Source organism: Homalodisca vitripennis, chromosome 2 (assembly GCF_021130785.1).
Source record: "Homalodisca vitripennis isolate AUS2020 chromosome 2, UT_GWSS_2.1, whole genome shotgun sequence".
Taxonomy (NCBI): domain Eukaryota; kingdom Metazoa; phylum Arthropoda; class Insecta; order Hemiptera; family Cicadellidae; genus Homalodisca; species Homalodisca vitripennis.
Window position 1 is genome coordinate 61,430,218 of NC_060208.1, and position 23,195 is coordinate 61,453,412.

General features: G+C 35.9%; 1 protein-coding gene across 1 annotated transcript in view; it reads right to left on the bottom strand.

Annotated features, from left to right (window-relative positions):
- Positions 1-1,459: 1,459 nt before the first annotated feature.
- LOC124355652 (visual system homeobox 2-like) overlaps positions 1,460-23,195 on the bottom strand; it is a 56,668-nt gene continuing 34,932 nt past the window's right edge. The window contains exon 2 of the mRNA XM_046806814.1: positions 1,460-1,656. Coding sequence (XP_046662770.1) covers positions 1,460-1,656 — 197 coding nt within the window. The remainder of the gene's footprint in view (positions 1,657-23,195) is intronic.

Genomic DNA, 23,195 nt, shown 5'->3' on the forward strand with positions numbered 1-23,195 from the left:
TAATAGCCCGTGTTCTGGTTTGTTGCCCGCTAATATTGGATTTGGGGCTTTTGTGGTTTGTAGTAACCGGTGTTTACCGGATTGCACCAGTTTTGAGGGAGGGTGGGAAAAATGTCTCGGATTTATGTAACTGCTTTAGTATTAGGCAGTTGGGGTGCTTCTATAACACTTGATTTTATCTTCAATTTAATAAACCTCTAAATAAATTTGTATTGTAATCATGAACTAATTATAATGATACTTTAGTTTACATTAAGCTATTATAATAATATTGAGCAAATAGTTTGAAAATTATTTATTAGAATTAATTAGTTTTAAAAAGCATTATGATAAAGCTTTATTAATTATTTTTGGTGTTTGTTGACAAAATGAAGAGAACTTTATACACTTTTGTAAATACCGTAGGCTATCTGTTTCTTAATTAATTTTCTTTTTTAATGTCAAATTAACCATAAATTTCTAAAAATTAGCGTATTTAGACTTAAATACTAATGTACAATATAGCGCTCGAATTAGCGAGCACCTAATGGTTCTGGAAGGCTACACATTATGGTGTTAAAATATTGAAAATTTGAAATTTTTATATTTAAATTTATTTAAAAAATTGTGGAAAATTGTGCAAATATACGCTACCTGGATTATAGATCTAAATGTTGATATCCTCCAATATTCAATAACTAGAAATATTACTTTATTAGTTGCAAGAAATTTCTTACTTCTTATACCTGCAATATTACACCCAAAACCTGGCTATATGAGGTTAATAATTTCGTGAATATTGTCAGATGTGTCCTACATGTCATTCCCACCAGTAGTAAGTGGCTTGTAAGAAATAAACCGACAATAACATATTACAAAATCTCTTGCTGAAGACTATCTCTGTAAATAAATAAGATCCTATCAGCGCTAATAATGGCGAACTTAAATTTCTGTGTATTTCGGATATATCTATGGCTTTCCTAAAATCCACAAATTATTTTTGTACAGTGCATTACATCAAGTGGTATAAAATAGTTATATACTAATATTATAACTGAACTGAAGAATGTAAACTCAACTTCCCAGTGTTTCATGGCCTACGAAACATTAATTCTTAAGAAACGTTTCCTTCTTGAATAGGTTCGTCTATTCTTTTATTACTCATTTTTATATTGTGACTAATTTATTTTTAAAATATAAAGTAACTAACGTGTCTTGCAAATGTTTTAATATGGTTAAGGCGATTTTACTTTATTTAATCACTAACAATACGAGAAGGCACGAGTACGCCTCACCACTTGTTAATTAACGAACTTTGCTCAGATTATATGTAAAGTATCAAGTCTAATTATCAATTCATTCATGATATGTCCTACGGACAGACAGACAGATAGACACTGGCAGACATCAGATAACTTATGTTACTATATTGAGTAATAAGCTTCGCTAACGCTCAGCCAACAAAGTTATGTGGCTGTTATTATAAATGTAATCTCACCGCGACTCGAGACTCCTTGAGGTCGAGGCGGAGTGCGAGCGCCTCTCTCATAAAGACGTCTGGGTAGTGGCTCGCCAGGAAGGCCCGCTCCAGCTCTTCCAGCTGCCAGGAGTTGAAGTTGGTCCTGGAGCGTCTCCTCTTGCTGGAGGAGAGGTCGTCGTTGCTGCCCAACTCGCCCTCTGAGAACAAATGAGACATCAAAATATATATTTCAGTACAGTAGAAGACATGCCAAAAATACTGGATCATCTAGATTTTTGGATTATGGCTTTCTATTTAGGTAGGTACTATTAAAATTATTTTAGGTAACTCTGCCTTAAAGTCTTTTTTACTCACTAATCCACGTTTTTAAAATAATTATTTTACTCGTGAGGTGTTTTAAGATGTCTCTAAGTGTTTTGCACGTAAATTAGAACCTATTGTGTGAACTGCAAATCTTTTAAAATAAAAGGAAAGACAAATTATATTGTACTTTTGATTTGCGTTTTACTGTAAAATCTGTATGAAACATTGTTCGAAACGTCTAGAAAAATGTAGATAAAATAATTTGGGATAATATTAGTATCCTTTTACAAAACTGAAAATAATGGCCTCCCCCCTCACTCATTAGCCTACATATGTCACTATTTCAGATTAGTTTAAATATAAAAACCTTAAATATTTGGAATAGTGTATTACAATATAAAACGTAATACAATACGTAATTAGTGTTAAATATCATTCCAGATAAAATAATAAAAAAAATTAAAAAAAAAAAACAGTTTGTCAATAGTAGGTCATATTTTCAACCCTAACCTCAGATCTTAGAGTTACAAAGTCTTCAATAAACTGTTGGTATTTCCTTGTCAAATAAAAAAATAGCGTCTAGAATATATATATATATATATATATATATATATATATATATATATATATATATATTTGTGTATGTTTGTATAGAGTTATATACGTAGAATGAGAACAATTGTAATAACACGTATCTCACTATGAAATCATATTAAACTTCACATAGGACTGATAACTATTATAAATCAATCGTCCACAATATCCATTTAAACCGAATGTTATGCGTAAACAAGGCAAGAGATTAATTAAATGCACAGCAATAACGCTCTATTTATTACTCGGCCGATCGGTGAAACAATAGGCGGCAATCGGCCGATAAGCGTAATTAACTGCAGCTATTATTGTTGCAGTCCATAAATCGTTGGCCAACATGGCGAATCCAACCGCCATATAGTTAAGAGATCAGCCGATTAATACAATTACTCAAATCAGTTCTTACTAATTGAGTCGGTTTGTTTATACTCGCAGGGCTTAGATACGACCTGGACTCTGACAGGTTGTAGAACTATAAGATGGGTTACAATAGGAAAGCTTCCTTTCGCCCGGATCAGTAATTTAAAGATGAGTCGTAAATGGGTTATTGAGTAGCACTAACTTTCAAATGGAATTGACTATGGGACTATTGCACGTTTGTGCATCACATAAATGTTCTCTCTATGGTACGTAAAATGCATATGTTACAGATTGTACTCAAGGATAAAACAGTTCCATCCCATTACAACGTAAGTGAAGGCTTAAATATAGTCCAAGGAGGGCCATTGTATTAATATTTTCAGGGTTACGTTATTTTCCTGCCATGTAAATGTTGGCAGTTTTATTCTTGCTGCACGCTTGTACAGTTTTCGTGGATATAAAATGTGACTTGGAAAGGGATAATACTAAACTGTATTTCTAACTTACTTCAGGCGATATATTCTTAGTGCACAACGAGAACATGAAATTGTATTCGATATGCCTTAAATTTACTAGTGGTCTCTGTTAGCATCGAATATAAGCTAACCATTACACTGTGAAAACAGAATAACGTTATACCTTGCTACAGTTGCAGAGCAGGTACCCAGCCGGCGGCGTGAAGATGTGAATTAATACAGTACAAAGATAAATATCAGTACTCCTGTGTTTTACTTTAGAGTAACACATTTAATTTAGAGAACTTATACATCCATGAAAAGAATAATATAACCATTGTACGTGAGCAGAGTAAGCATATACTCTCCCAACGCCTTTTTTTACAACCCGTAGTGTACCGTTTACTACCCTATACTGTTCTTACTCCCTATTTGTTTAATAGGGATTAATGCAATGGACCTACAGTTAATTTTAGATTGGGTTTGAAATTAAATATCTCAGTCCATTATCGTATGCTTCATTAAGGGTATCTTTAACATTTCTTAAATTGAGTTTTTTTAAGAATTGTATGAACAGTTATATTCGTTTTAACTAAATATGCATATGGTACTTTCAGCTCAATATGAGTAATAAACTATATATATATATATATATATATATATATATATATATATATATATATAATTTTAAAACAGATTAAGTTACATATACTAAAACAAATATATAGCTCAGGAGGGTATTCTCAATGTACTATACAAGTCAATATCAGTAAAACACCCAGAAACAAAATCTATACCACCTTATTTATTTATATTGGGTTTACACCTATTATTGGCTGAGTGTTAGCGAAGCCTATTACTCAAGTGGCTAGTTTTTCTATTACTCATTTCTATCTATATATCTGTATATTTATCTCCCTCTCCGCATGATACCTTGAAAACAAACTAACCATAGACTTCATTTACATATCAGCAACTCTGACTTAGATGATGGTGCTTGACATTACATGGGATTTGGTTGAGTATTAGCGACTATGTTTACATTGGTCTTATAAGTAACCACGATAGCGATAAGAAAATCGCTAAATAAATTAATCCTTAACAAGCTGACTATAACCATTGTGAGGTTTTAAAACGTGATATATAAATAAATTTAGATTATTCATACAGTAAAAAGATAAAACAATGAAGTTAAAATGAATATTAAAGTCGCTGACAAGATCTCATTTCAGCGCACTATTGCGTTGTAGTACCCTACCTATCTCAAGGGAACTTTTATTATTTAAACAATACTATGAAATCTCACTCATTGAGCAAAAATTATAACGTGCCATGTGGCAAGATATCTTGATAAATATCACACGCAGACTTTAAATTTTGTAGGAAACGTCATTATAACAACATAGGCAAGAATGAGATCTGTGATGACGGGTGTCTAGCTATGGAATCTGGCTGAGCGTCATTAACGCCTTTCCTTTAGTAGGCAGACACAATTGCCTGCCGGGTAGTATCTGCCTGGGAGATGTAAGAATTTCATTTTTGTATGATGTTTGTCGGTCCATCTAACCGCAGAACATCTCGAGAATTAAATCAGGTGCAGGCTTGACATGAAGATAGTATGCTACCGACTCGTGTTGTGTCGTGATTCTATCTTGTAAACATTTACATTAATATCATTTAAATCTCGTTTAAATCAAGACAAGAGTCTTACATTTACAGTTTTACATATATTATAAATAATCAGAAAATCTTCAGTTGCTTAATTCTTTGAGAACAACTAATGTTGACTAATCTCAATATCTGTTAGGTCCATGTAGCGACAGTGGACGACTCATTTTTCAGCGAATCCCATTAACTGCGGCTATTTTGATGTGTCTAGATCAACCAGAGTTCAACTGTCAGTCAACTAATCTCAATATCCGTTAGGTCCGTGTAGCGACAGTGGACGACTCATTTTTCAGCGAATCCCATTAACTGCGGCTATTTTGATGTGTCTAGATCAACCAGAGTTCAACTGTCAGTTGATTAATCTCAATATCCGTTAGGTCCGTGTAGCGACAGTGGACGACTCATTTTTCAGCGAATCCCATTAACTGCGGCTATTTTGATGTATCTAGATCAACCAGAGTTCATCTGTCAGTCAACTAATCTCAATATTCCGTTAGGTCCGTGTAGCGACAGTGGACGACTCATTTTTTCAGCGAATCCCATTAACTGCGGCTATTTTGATGTATCTAGATCAACCAGAGTTCAACTGTCAGTTGATTAATCTCAATATCCGTTAGGTCCGTGTAGCGACAGTGGACGACTCATTTTTCAGCGAATCCCATTAACTGCGGCTATTTTTGATGTATCTAGATCAACCAGAGTTCATCTGTCAGTCAACTAATCTCAATATCCGTTAGGTCCGTGTAGCGACAGTGGACGACTCATTTTTCAGCGAATCCCATTAACTGCGGCTATTTTGATGTATCTAGATCAACCAGAGTTCAACTGTCAGTTGATTAATCTCAATATCCGTTAGGTCCGTGTAGCGACAGTGGACGACTCATTTTTCAGCGAATCCCATTAACTGCGGCTATTTTGATGTATCTAGATCAACCAGAGTTCAACTGTCAGTTGATTAATCTCAATATCCGTTAGGTCCGTGTAGCGACAGTGGACGACTCATTTTTCAGCGAATCCCATTAACTGCGGCTATTTTGATGTATCTAGATCAACCAGAGTTCATCTGTCAGTCAACTAATCTCAATATCCGTTAGGTCCGTGTAGCGACAGTGGACGACTCATTTTTCAGCGAATCCCATTAAACTGCGGCTATTTTGATGTATCTAGATCAACCAGAGTTCATCTGTCAGTTGATTAATCTCAATATCCGTTAGGTCCGTGTAGCGACAGTGGACGACTCATTTTTCAGCGAATCCCATTAACTGCGGCTATTTTGATGTATCTAGATCAACCAGAGTTCAACTGTCAGTTGATTAATCTCAATATCCGTTAGGTCCGTGTAGCGACAGTGGACGAACTCATTTTTCAGCGAATTCCCATTAACTGCGGCTATTTTGATGTATCTAGATCAACCAGAGTTCATCTTGTCAGTCAACTAATCTCAATATCCGTTAGGTCCGTGTAGCGACAGTGGACGACTCATTTTTCAGCGAATCCCATTAACTGCGGCTATTTTGATGTATCTAGATCAACCAGAGTTCATCTGTCAGTTGATTAATCTCAATATCCGTTAGGTCCGTGTAGCGACAGTGGACGACTCATTTTTCAGCGAATCCCATTAACTGCGGCTATTTTGATGTATCTAGATCAACCAGAGTTCATCTGTCAGTCAACTAATCTCAATATCCGTTAGGTCCGTGTAGCGACAGTGGACGACTCATTTTTCAGCGAATCCCATTAACTGCGGCTATTTTTGATGTATCTAGATCAACCATAGTTCATCTGTCAGTTGATTAATTCAATATCCGTTAGGTCCGTGTAGCGACAGTGGACGACTCATTTTTCAGCGAATCCCATTAACTGCGGCTATTTTTGATGTATCTAGATCAACCAGAGTTCAACTGTCAGTTGATTAATCTCAATATCCGTTAGGTCCGTGTAGCGACAGTGGACGACTCATTTTTCAGCGAATCCCATTAACTGCGGCTATTTTGATGTATCTAGATCAACCAGAGTTCATCTGTCAGTCAAACTAATCTCAATATCCGTTAGGTCCATGTAGCGACAGTGGACGACTCATTTTTCAGCGAATCCCATTAACTGCGGCTATTTTGATGTGTCTAGGTCAACCAGAGTTCAACTGTCAGTTGATTAATCTCAATATCCGTTAGGTCCGTGTAGCGACGGTGGACGACTCATTTTTCAGCGAATCCCATTAACTGCGGCTATTTTGATGTGTCTAGGTCAACCAGAGTTTAACTGTCAGTTGATTAATCTCAATATCCGTTAGGTCCGTTTGTAGCGACAGTGGACGACTCATTTTTCAGCGAATCCCATTAACTGCGGCTATTTTGATGTGTCTAGATCAACCAGAGTTTAACTGTCAGTTGATTAATCTCAATATCCGTTAGGTCCATGTAGCAACAGTGGACGACTCATTTTTCAGCGAATCCCATTAACTACGGCTATTTATCAAAAGAGGCGATCCATAGAAGGTAGGCTAATTTAATAATCTGGTAGCCTACCGCGTAACGAGGAGCGTCGCTTTCTTACACTAATTGGTTACTTAATAAGAAAATTAAGCAGTTGAGTTGGCTTCTTGTTTAATGCCGCTCGTTGCGCGCGCATCTTCACACCACCGTCCGGTATAAACATTTCACTTTTAATTAAAATTATTTATTCATTTCCTTCCCCCCTTCTTCTTTGGAATCCGATTCTATTTATGCTTCTCTGGCAATTCTCCATTTTGATTTTCCATTCCGCCCGTTCGTCCTCATTAAAAGGAGACGGCGTAATTTAATTTAGAGGTAGATTGGTTTGAATTGTTTATACTTTGATTTATACGGTCAGAAACTGACTGAAATAATTGTGTCTTCTTGTTAAGTCTTAATTAAATTCCAAAATGCTTGGATTTAAATTTGGATTAGTTCATATAATTTGCCTAGACTGCTCGAAATGGTTAAATTAATGTTACACATTACATTAATCGTTGTATATACTACACTGTTATATAGATGTTAATGACATTAGGAATGACATTTCCAATTAAGTTGGCATTGAGTTTGATAAAACCACTAACAATGTTGTGATAGTTCTTGAGTTTTTGGCTTTTCATTATTAGTTAGGGCATTAATAGTTCTCTATTCCTTCTGGTTGAGTGTTACAAAATTTAAGTGCAATACCTGTTTAAATACGTTTCAGACCTTCTTAACGCTCATAATATTTGTTATTTAGTTGGCACAGTGCTCAAAATTCGAAATTGGAGACAGTTACTCTCAGACGGTGGGATTTGATTTACTCTTGAAATTCCCTCCGCCTATTGCGAGTTTATATTGGATGTCCCCTGGTAATCGCCGTAGTCGGCTTATCACGTCTTCGCCCCACAGATTAGGGTGGGAGAGTAGAGGGGTACGTAGGACATGAGGGGAGGGAGGGAGGCGCCTCATCCATCAAAGGGTGGTTGTCGTGGGGGTTCATGCCTGACTAGACTATAATAGGCTTGTATTAAGACCACACTTGGCGCAACGTGCTAAGTATTATCCTAGAATAGTCAATAAAATGGTGGCAGGAGGGATTTATTTTGAACTATTTCGAATAGACAAGTTTTAATTTTTGGGAAAACTTGAAAAGCACTTACAAGTGTACACACGGATGTCTAGTGAAGTATATCAATGAATTGTCAAACATATGTCTGCTAAATCATAACTAGTCAACTGTATTAAGTATTAAGTTGATAAACAATTGATTTTCAGGTTTGAAAAATTAGAAGAAATATATTTAGAACATTAGATTTAGTTGGGATATTTAAGAGCACCATATAAAGCAATAAACTCATAACATCTAGGAACGCGATCCAAATTTCAGCACTGTCTTAGTCCTTGTTATGCAATTTGGGAAAGGCTTTCGATACAGCGCAGCGTGAACGAGGAATTAATTGTAGGGAAACCAGGGACCGAGGCGTGACGTGTTACAATACGGTAATAACAATGTAATTATACTATATTTACTACGGGTTTATTAACCTTACCAGGCGATATGATAATGAGCTGGCGCAGACCGACATATTGTTTTAAATGCGATGCCTTGTCTAACATAACATGTAGTCTGCCATTAATGTGGTCGACATGCAAGGGAACTTTGCCTCGCGTGTCCCAGACATTAATAGCCTTTAATAACTCCACTAGCGATGTTATGTGCTTTCAATATCTGCACACTGTTGTAGGCGTTATTCAATAAATCTGCCATCACTTTACTAGTTTTAGCTAATGTGTCTTGTATTTAGTTAACCACATTAATAGCCTTTAATAACTCCACTAGCGACGTTATATTGTGCTTTCAATACCTGCACACTATTGTAGGCGTCATCACTTTACTAGTTTTAGCTAATGTGTCTTGTATTTAGTTAAAATAAAATATGTATGTATGTAGTTCTAAAATAAAATAAATATATTCCTAGAGATTCCGCACGGATTAAGGTGTCGGACTTTGGATCTGAGTTAGAAATGTCAAAGGTTAATACTCGTATCATGCCTGTGAAGGGAAACATTTATTATTAGTACTGTCTACCTTGTAGGCTACTGTACTGACTCCTCTCCTTATACAGTAGTATTAGATAATATCCTACCACAGGCCTATGAGAGCGGCTAAGAGAGCTTCTGATAAAAAGAACATATTGTATCGTTAACGCTCAAATAGATCGTAGAAGTTTGTTGTTTTTCAGAAAACAACCAAAGAAGGTAAAAATATAAAAATTCCACTGAGAAACTTGGAATTATTTTTTTTATATCCCTCGCTTATTAACTAATTAGTGTTATAAAGTGTTTCAGGACAGTTTTCAATCAATCACCACCAACACCACAGTAAGGGAAATAATGATGGTGGCTGTGCTGCTTCCTTAATCTCATCGTCGCTCGCCTCGTTGCCACTGCCACCTCGACCGTCCAAGATGGCGTTATCCAGCCACTGCCTCTAACACAGATTATGCTGTTTTAATTAATCAAACCACCATTCACTATTTGGGCTCTCACCTCCATAATTTGTGTCAAATTAATCAAGGGAGTGTTTATAATTTACACCTCGGTGCCAGTTAAATATAGACATAGCGCGCGTTAAAATCTCCCTCTTATTTACGACGTTAAACCTCGGTTAATGGTAGCCTCGGCGCGTTAGAGATGATTTAACGTTTACGATCTCCAACGTGTTAAAGGCGATTATTCTGCCTTGATTTTATATCGAAGAATCGTATTTTCTACCGCCACAGCCAGTGACTGGATGATCGCCTTTACTTACCTACTTCCTTATGATATACACATTCACATATTATAATATAATAATAATCTCTTTATTGCATTTAAAAATGTCTGAAATTGTATCGAAATCGTCAATTTTAATACATTTTTAAAAAAAAACATGTACACGTTTTCCATCAGTCAGACCTATACTTTATAAATCCATACAGACACATCTATTCCGACTAAATTTCCAAGCGGCTCATCATGAATTCTTCAACAGAGTAGACTAAAACGCTTTAGACACCAGAAGGTGCTTGAGACGAGTTTTAAATTGATTTGTGTTGTGTGGGTTTTTTTACACATTCAGGGAGCCTGTTGATAAGTCAGACACCAACTTGTTGCGGGAGGTGCTGAGACAACGTCAGTCTGTGTTGCTGTGTTTTGAAGTTATCCCTGTCTCTGGTTTCATATTGGTGAATGTCTCTGCCACGAACCAAGACACACTTGGACAAGCAGTACATGATCATCTCAGAAATATAAAGGCAGGGTAAAGTCAGCAATCCCAGCCAACTCCCTGAAAGCTTCCTTGCACCACTCTCTAAAGTTTAACTTTCCAATTACTCTTACAGCTATTTTTGAAGTTTAAAAACTCGTTCCATTTTGCTTTTGGAACAACCTCCCCAGATTCTTATTCCGTACGCTAAATGAGCATGGATAAGAGTTTTTACTGCTATTAGAGTTTTTGCAATTCCATGCGGTTCCGGATTTAGCTTGTATTAATACGTAAAATAGTGACTTTTATACGTTTTTCTATGTCGATATACATCAGGTAGTAAATGTTTGTCTATCTATATGTTTTTCGTGGGCTATCTCTAGAACGAATTGATCTGTGGACTATAAACATTTTGCACGACACATTGTTACTAACTGAAAACATACTAGTATAGTTGAGATGAAGTATACGTACGTAAATGGGATTGGGCTGAGCGTTAGTGTAGTTTACGGGCTTGTGATATTTTTAGAATGAAGCCATAGGCTAAACATAAAATTTTAGCATGTTACTTTCTTTCCACGTTACCAAGGCATAATTCAATGACGGTCTACAACCTACCAAAGGGAATTAGTTGAGCGTTAGCAAAGCGTAAATAGCAGATATGGATAGAGTGTTTGGAATCACGCGAGAAATAACTTAATCTCTTAAGCTGGTTTATGTGAACGAATGCATTAAAAAATCGTCCGACAGAGAGGAAAAATCTCTTAAGTTTGTTGAAGTGAACCGATTTTTCAGACTCAATGCCGAACCGGCCACGGTGCGGCGCGGGGCGGCGCAAGATCGTGAAAGGTTGGCGAGTCCTCATTCTGCCGACAAGACACGTACTTCTAATGACAAAACCTCCTAACAGCTGGTGATCAGAGACCACAGAGTAAGCAGCAGTTCTCACCACAGAGTAATCACACCCGCATGACTGGCGCGACACCTCACTGCTTGTCGTTGTTGACAGTTTAAGTGTCCGCGGTAATTTGTAGGTGAGACCCATTTGTGCGCTTCTACTTCGTAAATACTACAGATATTTGTGTGTTAGGCAATATTCTTATCAGGCTGTTTGTCAGTTCTGATTATCTCTTTAATAAACAAAATTAATGTCGGAAACTGCGGTTCGCTTTTATTAATCCAGGACTGACAACACGTCAGTCAAAATGTTGGCGTGAGTATTATTTTCCATGTCACTGACACTGAATACCTTACTCCCTTTTCGCCCTGAAGACTCTAGTTTGGCTAATGTAGACAAGATAACATGTTAGTTATGTCACGTTAGTTAGTATGAACGGAAAACTATTCTCATAATATAAAAGTGTTATTTGAAGACACGTGTTTTCTTGGCCAAGAACGCGAGATTCGTGAAGAACTTCAATTGGAGATTTTTTGTTACGTTTTCATTTAATGATAGTATACTTATGTTATAATACAATAAAACATGTCTATTGTGAGTTTTCAAACAACGGTAACACTAAGGTTTTAACAATAAGCAGATTGTTTAATTCACTAACATTTAAAATTTAAGTTTAATACATTAGAAAAGCGAAATAAAAATGCTTAAATTCTGCCTCATTTTTTAACAAGTAAATTAATATATTGGTTGTATTTCATATTTTAAATCCGAAAAACGATATAATTATATAAATAAGCTTACAAAATGGGAATATCGTTCCTAGAAATAAAAAAGCAATATCTGAAGCATTAGTGATCCTAAATAAATTATTTATTTCCGTAGTTCGAAAATGTACTACCCTATTGTTCTGCATTACTCATTAAATTTTAATGCCAGGCGTAAGTAAGCACGCTCGTATGATATTCATAACAAAAATGTAATTTCCCACAAACCACAAGAGTGGCGCGGAATAGAATCGGCGCCATAAATCAGAGGGCCGGTCGACCAGCCCTTATAACGGCCATAAAGAGACCATATCGCCCATAAAATCCAATATTCCGCCCTTAAGACGGGGTGGGGGCGCAGCGGACCGAGTGATTGTACTCTATTGTTAGGTTATAGATATGTCGGCCGATATGACTCGACTGCAACAGCTGTGTTGTGTAGCCAGTCCACATCCTTCTCGATTTCGTTTCCACTCCAGAACCATCACACTATACAAACTGTCCATATCATCTATTTGTTTTAACTTTCCTGTACATTGTTTTAATGCTTAATTTAATAATGTTAACAGATTATACTACATATCAAATGACTTCAATTAATTCTTGTTTTTTCCGATGAAAAACACTTACTGCATTAACACATTGGTGAAGGCTGCAATCTAGAGTGTACATATTCATTAGATCCTAGTATTTTACTGCAAGTAATTGTGGAGATCTAATGTCCGAGTGGTCTAAGACGTTGAACTTTGGATCTGACTTACACATAGCGCAGGTTCAAGTCCTGTCTGTGACCACAGCAGTTATTGTCAGAACCATCGACGTTGTACTCTAAAGACTCTTCTACTTGTGCTGTCTGATTAAATACTCATACAGGCCAGTGGCCCATGAGGACGGGGAGAATAATGCTTAAAAGGGTATTGGTCTCTCCTTTAGACAAAGTTTGTTCATAATACCAGTCAGCCAGCGTAACATTTTCAGCTCTACTTCTCTTCGATAGATAAGTCGAAATTTTACTAAATATCTTTCTCTTTTATACAAAATAATATATCAGGAAGAAACTTAGTTCTTCAAATCTACTAGTTAAAGCATTATAAATCCATTTTCATTAAGAATTTGAAATCGACTTGTGTTAAAAACTAGAATTATATTTACATCATTAGTTTAAGAAACAAAATCGTCAATTAAATCGCCCATCGTTTACCTTAAACACGCAATTAAGATGGCGACAGCATTGCATAAAAGTATTTGTTGTAGGCCTAGCTAGTCACGGTTTTCTCGACTATGTTTTTTTATGAATTCTCAATAGAGGGATTCTGCGAATTTCGAAGAGTTAACGTATAAGATATTGCACTCTTGGGAAACGTAAATCTTTCAACAGGAGCGAAATATTAGGTCTATTAATTTCTTATGGCTTAAGATCACAAAATAGTTCATGACTTTCGGTCGTGAAGTGTCGGTAACCGGACATTAACAGTTTCAGGCGCCAATGGGTGTTAAATGTGGGTACAATCGGGTACAAACGAAAAGTCACAACAATGAAAGTATAGTCACTGGTCACGCCAACTGGGTATTATACAGCTGCCGCCTTATCGCGGCCCGACAATGGAAAGTCGGGCATGCTGTCGTAATTATCGCGCGGCTTATAGATTAGCCTTTCAGTAATGACTTCATCTGGAGTGGCTGGACGGTGATATTTTTCACACCTCAAACCTTCTTATTGTTCTGTACACTGTGTTTAAGTGATCAACCTCGAGTCGCTGCGCTATCTGGTAACGAATCGCTCAATTATAGCGTAACAACTCTATTGCATGATTTGACAAATAAACCAACTCCCTGCAATACCAATTTAGCGCTGTTGACATTGATTTAATCACTCCACTCAACCATTTGGACTCATTTGTAACCCCTATTGCTAATTTTCTTTTTCCATATCACTGATTTAGAATGTAAGATTTTTCAATGTAATTATCTGATGACAGAACGGTCTGGAATATTGCAATTCTAGAGATTATCTGAATCCCTGCGACAAATGTATAGGAATTTTGTAGAGGTAGATGCTCATTTTTATTCAATATAGGCTATATTTTCCAAAAAGGCACTCCTCATGATATAAAAGAAATGTAATAAAAGTTGAAAACATTGATCATATTTGCTATCAGACAATTGTACATGATGTCGACTCAATTTATGGTGGATTATATTATAAACTTTGGCTATAAGACATACACATAAACATCTTCATAATATCCCCGCCTGTAATTACTGGAGTAATAGCCTAAATGAGATTGTTAGAAGATTTGCAGTGCAGAGTCTCTTGCTACCTCAGCTCCTTTTATAACTTATGTTATAATTACTATTTAGGAATCCCTAATAGAAAAAGAACTCATTATCCAGTCGTAGATCTATGTCTATGTTTGTCATTTGACACTTCTGGAAGGAACTGTGAAAGAGAATTTAATATAATAAAGTTCAGAGCTTTAAAAGAATGCGTAAATAAAATGTTCTAACCTCTAAAATACGCCCTAGAGTATTGATGCCTATGATCAAACATATATTGTATAGAATATTCGGGTACATATACTTGTTATACTTTTTATTTCAGGAAAATAAAAAAATAAAAAATACTCGCAGATTTTAAATTATCTGAACAGTTGACGCATTTTACAATAATCTAACAGTTCTAGTTATTTCTATCTTAGTCTTTGATATCTTTCTAGATCATGTTGGTGGCGGTATACGAATAAATACTTTGATACCTTTTTAATTATATAGTTGCAAATCAATCTTCCAGAACCATTTATCTTACGGACATTATCCGGCAAATCAGAGCACACTTCTACCAACATTCCCGCCAAAGCTGTTTTATCCTGCTCTCTGGATTGAATGCGTGTTGTCATTTGTCACCAGCGACTTCTCACAATGGAACATGTAATTTTCACTTCTCCCGTTTCTTGCGGTGAATAATTTCCATGTTTGCCACTTGGAGCGCTGCTCTTACATTTATTTTCTCTCCACTTTGCTTATTACCTGGTCGAATGCAGATGCTTTGTTTTAAGTTTCTATGTTTGTTTTGAGTCTATTTAATTGATTCTATAAATTAGTAATCTATTGTAATGAGAAATGTCATTCTATCAGTTATGCTCGTAGAATGTCTCGCTGATCCTGGTCAGACAACTGATGGAACTCATTAACATTGAGGTCTTAATCATCAAAGGCCGGTCATAATTATTAAAATTATGTAACAAAACATTGCATGCAGTTTTAGATCTAAATATATACCGTCAGTATTTTATTATACTTTTATTATTAAAACCACAACAACGTTTATGTAATTTTGAGAGTTTAATCTTATGATATTGAATTGACCCTAATCAAGTATTTTAGCTTTTTAAGTTTTATTTACTAGAGAGTAAAATTGGTATACAATCAAGTCCTCAGAATATCCGTCTCCTGGCTGTAGCAGAAAATTTAATCGCTAGGAGTTTTTTAAACGTTTTATTCTCACATAACTTCCAAAGAATCAGTTTTACATTTACATGTCTTTCATTTAGCTATAACCTTTCATTTCAAACCTTTCAACTATATATAATTATTGTAACAAATAAAGTGTCAAAAATATACCAACTTGTTTAAGTCAGGGCTGGAAGTAATCTAGAAATCTGGGTTTTAATGTAGTGATAAAATTTACTGGTCGAAGGTGAAAAAAAGAGTAATACGTGTTTATTAAATTAACTTGAAACTCAAGCGAAACTTGGTTTTATTAAAGGCGAAGTCAGGACAATAAAGTACTCTGTTATACACATAAGTTAAGTCACGTTCGTTCAGATTCAACAATTTAGTTCAATTAAAATTGATGAATTGACAAGCAATTGCATACTAATTCCAACTATATGTATGATCATAACACTGCGCTACAAGAACAATATCACCACGTGAACTAGCAAGGTCTATCAGCGCACGCCACGACTGTACCCGCAACGTGTCATTACATCCAATAAATTATACACTTTTAACGCGGCAACGAGCCGTGCTCCACTCGGTGCCATTTGAAATTTAAATTGCAATTTCGCCCTATAAAGTTGGCACTAAACGGAAATCGCTACCGCAATACCGGCTGTTGTAAATCCGCCACTCTTCTGGAAACCGACTTCCGGTTGTCGATTAAAAAAATAAGAATACGACGATGTTCACACCTTTCTGTCGGGCTCCGTGATGATGATTGTGGGGATGGTTTTTAGAATGATAATTACAGACCGATCGCGCTACTGACTTCATTTTCACACCTGCTGGAAAATTACGTTTGCAGTCGGAATTATACGTTAGAACCCCCTAGAGCCGGTTAAGTTGATCATTACATCTAAAAACCACCTGTGTAATTTTGTCTATCCTCACTATTGTTGCATCTAAATTAGGTCGTTATACTTTCCTTTATTTGACGAATTAGGTGGTCGACGGATTTAAAATCGAATTAAAACCCAATTAGATGATAATTATGTTACTGAATACGTGGTCATTATTTAAACTGGCGCAATTTGCTTTGAAAAATTACTTGCTTAATGAGGGATTGATTAAGAGCAATGTAATTACCTGTAATTGCACTCTACTTGCAATTGTTGACGCTGTTGTCGACTTTTATGACTTTATTGTGCAAAATAATTGCTTCAAACAATGTAATTTTGACGCCGTGTCTGTAGACCATTGAAACGTCCATTATATTTAATGACCTGTAAATATTTTTTCAGCAACAGTTTTGAATTTAGATAGTCCATTACTTTTTATGCTACGGAGTATACCATCAGCTGAGCTGCAATTATTTAAATGCACTCAGAAAGGAAAGAGGCTCGATTATCTAACTTTAAGTATCACTTTACTAGCAGTTATCTGCGGCTACGCACGCAATTTCTTATTTAACAACAGGACCGTCGTGGGCATATTCCTTTTAAATTACATTTAAACCATCTTGAGATAAGTCACTGTAAGATATTCCAGTCTTTGAGGCCGTGAAGTTCGAAAGTGAAATAGTTTTTATAAGTACCTGTGAAACAACTTGAATTTCTCTTCAACATACCATTATTATATTTTTTATTATTATTATTTAAAACATGTAGCTCCAACCATTTCAGTAACAACTGAAATAGTTTAGTCCAGTGTAGAAGAACACTTAAGTTAAGCTTATCAGCTAACGCATTTGTGACATAGTAAATGGTAGGTCTGTATGTAATTTTGAAATTGAATTAGGAATATTTTGGGTACATACTATTGCAGCGTTCCTGGTTAACATCTTCAAATTTTACGTGAAAACGTGAATGTTTATTTATTTTAGGCTTTGCGCATGTATGAGCACTCCTGGTTCGAATGAATTATATATCCGACATCATGATCAAATTTGCCTTTTCCTCCGATCAAAATTATGTATCGGGACCAGTCTGAAAGACTACATCATCCAAAGAGCATATACTCACGACCCTTGCAAATTACTTCTGGTCTAAGGTATGTTTTGTGCCATTAGTTGAGTTTATTTGTTTTGTTTATCAAGAAAATATAAACACATACACAGGTCTGAGAATTCTACTCCGGTCAGAAAGTATCTACTTTTGTCCCCTGTAATCAAGAAAATATACACATACGCAGTTCAGAGAAGCCTACTTCAAAATAAAAGAAAAAAAACAACAACTAAGATGCGTTTTATAACGCCTTTTTATCCGTAGTCAACGTTGGACAGTAACTTTGCCTTTGCTATCTGCATTTTACTACTGACCAAGTAGGCCTACTGCATACTTAATATTTGCTTAAATGTACGGTTAAAAGTGTGTTTACTAAAACTTCCACAATGTATTATCTAGAGAAAATGTTGAATTAATAAGACATGTTGTTATAGTAAAGCTTACACTATGGTTTGAATATTGTAAATGGGCACAAATTTAAAATTGGAATTAAATTAAAACAAATTATCGTTTTGTTAAAAATACTATGTTTACATAGAACAACTGGTTATATTTAGCAGGCCCCAATGCTTTTCTTATGGGGATTTTCACAGAGAGAACCAGTGGGGCGGAGCCCTCAGGTCAGAGAGAAAATTCCTTCCGTAGTGCGCACCTAAGCACAAGGTAGATCTTTGTACCAAATTTCGCGTCTCTATCTTTTATGGTTTTTGCTAGCCGATGATGAATCAATGAGTCCGCTAGGACGTCTAATTTTATACATAGGGATTATGATTACATAGAAAAAATATGGGATAAAATCAATTTGTATTACACAATTGTAGTTTTTGTGAACATCCATTTAGCAGCGTAGCAAATATATACTATTTAAAAGTAAAAGACTGTTACGACTAGGCGGATTCAGTGTGAGTGAATAAACGATTAGTAAGTGGTGTCAGAAATACTTTCTTTTTCAGTGGAACTTATCCACCATCTAAAGTTTGCATATTTGTCCTATATTAACAGTTTCATTAACAAGGAAATACAAATCATTTTCTTTGTTTTCCATAGATCTTTGGTAGATAGACTCAAAGGTATGTCTGTTCTAAGAAAGATTGGAAATAAATACTACTGGTTCTTTGAATGTGATAAGTCTAATTAAATTTTGGGGTACTTTAGATGATGTACTTTAGGCTCTTGAGTACGGCACCAGGAGAACGAAACACCACACTTCCACCGCACTTTGGACTATGCTGGTTGCAAAGATCAGATAAGTGTCTGCCTAGAGGAAGTGAGCATAATCTGTACTCGACCGCGTCACGGAGTTATTAGGAAGCAATTAATATCGCGGTTTAATGGAAGCAAGATATGAGTGATTATATATGGTCAAGGTAATGAGTCAATTAGGGTCTCGTGAGTTGGGTGTAATGAGGAGTTTGGTAGCTATTTTCAGGTTCATGCATGTAACTTTAATTTTAGGACTATGCATTGATTAGAGAAGTACTAGTGCAGTAATTGAAAAAGTCACAGTACCAATTACTGATGACTACAATGATTGATGGTTACAGTACCAATTCTACTGATTATCAAAATTATCTTTTTGAGGTGTTTTAAGTATGCGTTAGAAATACAGCGAATTATTTCAATTAGTTTATTAGTGGTTCCTTTTTAAGTTTGGGATCCCGATTCATGAAAACAAGTCACATTTTCTGGGAGTGACGATGCAATGAATCGTTTTTTATATAGAGATATTGAAGTAATTTGTGTACATTATTTTCGAAATCCACTTAAAATCACCGCTTATAACGTAGATTGATTTTGGGATAAATACACAAGTTAAGACTATTTACAAATACAAATCTGTAAGGCTTTTAGTACAATTAAAACTTTTGGTCTTCAAATGGAGAGATTAAAACATTGGAGAAAGCTTAAATAAAACCTATCAATTTATTCAGGATGAGGATCGGAGTGTTGGAATTGAGTTGTCAGTACGGACACCAAACCCACAATACGAGCCGACGACAATTGCGTCAATTCTTATCACTTAATTGGTTCGATGACAGGGACGTCCTGGCACGGTATTGAATGAAGGGCTGATCACACGTCAACACCCACGCAGGCAGTGCGAACGTTGATACAATCAGTCTGAGAGTCAACTGGTTCTAAATTGATGGTGTTCGTAGTTACTTTGAACTTATCTCGGTTCTAGATGTACTAGATTCTTATCCGGGTATGTCTTACATTGAGGTTCCGCTGTTCTATACAGAATTATTATGTCTGGAATAGATAAAATGTGTATCAGGTCTTAAGGACCAAAATCTTCTGAGCAATTTATTTGTCCACAATAATGTATTACACGTGATTATATAATTCGAGAGTGATATAACACTCAAAACAACAATTTTAGTGATTACTTTAAAATTAAACCTGTAGAAGGTAAAACAATAATTTTATTTAAAATTTTGGGTCATGTTTGCTGGTAAAATTCAAACAGACAATTAAGTTACGATATTACAATGATAACCTATATATATATATATATATATATATATATATATATATATATATATATATACGATGTTACCTATATATATATATGATATGTTATATGTAGACAGCGTGATGTACAAGTATGGATACATTCTGCTTAGTTTTTTAAGGATAAAGATGGAGGAATGGAACTCGGGACAACTTTCTAGGGAATAGAAGTAAAAGTTTTAGTAACTGTTGCAACATTACGCAACTTTACCCATTTCCAAAAACGGGATTTTGGGAGGGGGGCTCAAAATGTTTAAATGTGACACCCATTAATTAAAACCCCATGGGTTAATCTTCAATCCATTAAGTGACACCTCAATTGAAACGTCTTGATAAAAGAAGAATTGTGGAAACTTGAGCTTTCTATCTCAACTCAGTACAAAATGGCATCTCGTTGAAATCAACCCTCAATGAACAAACATTAAAAAATAAAACTCAGGACTCCCCTCTAGGAAACGAAAGAGAGAAATGGGCTTTTTGGGAGGCATTTAAAATTTTTAAATGTGAAGTTGTAGTAACACCAGTTATTACAATTTAGTTAAGCAATAAAAGGACTAAAACGTACTAACCTGTATTTTTTATATCAGATGTTCAAACTGCTGTCCCAGGCAATGTCCATTGTCCAAGCCTGTTGTAAAAACTTGAAACAGGATGCTGTGTGGATGCCCGCGAGACTTTGAATTTCTGCTACTATTCTGTCCCTAACATGAACAGTTAAGGCAGAAGTTAGGGAGTTTAAATTTTCTATCTTTGTCCATTGAAGGTTGAGCAGGATCCTTCCATGCTTTTAACTTGATTAATTACAATGAGCTGCCATTTCCTACTTCGTTGAGATAGAAAGCTCAAGTTTTCACTGTTCTTCTTTTGTTATCAATACCTTTCAAATGAGGTTTTGGAAAAGGTGGGCCAATAAATTAAACTCCACTGGCCACAGCACGCGTGTTGATGTTGTGTTACTGATCATAACTGCTGTTCCTCACATCTGATCTTAAAAATATAAACTCAGTATTGTTTATAGATTATTACAAATCTATAAGCAGCAACAAACTCTTTCACCCTATAAACAGCTTTTGCTTTTTCGATTCGGCTAATACATACGACAGGTACAAACCAGTAATAAGTCCCTTTGACCATAAATAATGTGGATCAAACTGGATAGAGTACACATTTTCAAACCCGACACGCAGTTACTGTTAAGGATATAATTTACAGAAACATGCGTTTATGAAATTATTATTGGGTAAAAATCCAATGTCCATATTTCCTCTCACCAATTGTACTGGTCTTATTTACGTGGCACAAAAGTAAGCAAGGCCATTGTTTGAAACATTCCCTTCCATTCCAATCCCGCCTTTCCTCGATCCAGCCCGTCAGCCGCCATTGTACTAGACAAAGACTCAATTCTGCGGCGCAACCACCACCATTCTCTTCCCCGTTTCAATTATCCCCAGTGGCCCACTTTCTTATCTATTCATCCCGCCGGACATGACTGATTGATTAGCGCTCTCTGTTTTGTTTGGATAAACTTATCTGCCAGCGTAAGAATGAGGAGGATCTACTTCATCATCTTGGCGAGCAGTTAATTAATGGAGGATGACTAGGGGTTACTTACCGATCGTTTGTGTTGTGTTCCATATTGTAACAACAAAACCATTCTTGGGCGCTAAAACAATAGGTAATATACTCCAATGGGCTCATAATATTTATTTTTCTTAATGGCATAACAAACAAGTAATTAGATCATGCCAAATTAACATCATCGATCGGAAATAGAGCAGCTGCCTTTATAGTCAGCTAACAACTACTGGTTTTTAAATTTTTTGTAGCACACGGTATGGGGCAGTTTTTGTTCACGCAGTCCGGATGCGGGCCAATTTTGCTTTTATTTTCTCACTAGTGAGGTTTGATAACCTTGAATCTGCCATAATCTTAACATCTTATCTTACCAGAAGCTTAACACCACTTATTAACAGTATATTGTCATTTGGAAGTGCCTACTCGGAGTTCTTTCTCCATCTGTTCTACCTTCATGTTGTTCCCAACTGCCCAAACTGCCAAAGACCTTAATATTAACATGGCATGAGTTCTTTATCTGGCGAGGCAAATGATGTGATTACTGTAGAGGTAACGAGATCTTGGGCACGTATAGGATATTCAATAGCTAAACTACTTTTATATCATAGTTAAACGAGTATATGTTTGTTTTGCTGCTCAACAGTCTCAAGATCAGTTCAAAATGTTTGCATGATGAGATAAAGAATGGTTTAGGTACATGATTGGTTTGGCGGACACAGAAAGTTATTGTAGAAACCTCCTTGGTTGTTTTAATAATCATCCCTGGGCTCCCAACGTATTAATATTGTAATCTCCACCAGCATCATAGGGTAGTTGAGCTATTTACAAGAATCCTCAATCTCCTTGCTTTGTCAGTTGGTTGTTGCTGGTAGTAGATGCTATTCGCTGTTTATCTTTCGTGAGATAAACAATAGGTAGCACCTAGAAACCTAGAACATTGGTGGATAGAGACGTGGCAAATTGGGCCCATCAAGACGTACCCTTGGCCTATACTGTATAATTTAGGCCGAATAGAGGATTTTCTCTTTCTAACTACTAACATGAGATGTTGAAACAATTTAAATACACACGAGTTTAGACGCTATTGAAGGAAGTTACGTTTATATCTGAGATGTACAATGACCAAACCTACCCGGTCTTTTGTGGCCAATGTCAGGAAAATATCTCCCTCTGATTGAGATGTGGAAACAGTGGGTTTTATTTATTAGCTAATCATTATACCCTGACCAAGTAGAGAAAGGAGTGTCTTTCAGATTGTCCTCTCTAGGGATTCGGTAATATACGAGAGCGATTCCGCTGAACAGCTGATACATCTCTTTCGGACGATTCACCAAGGCGGGTGAATGCAGTACAGGCATGTTTTATTACGCTTTTATTCGACGACTTTAGTCCGAGTAATCTTTATAAGACTTGAGTTTACTGATAGTTTGGTTTGTA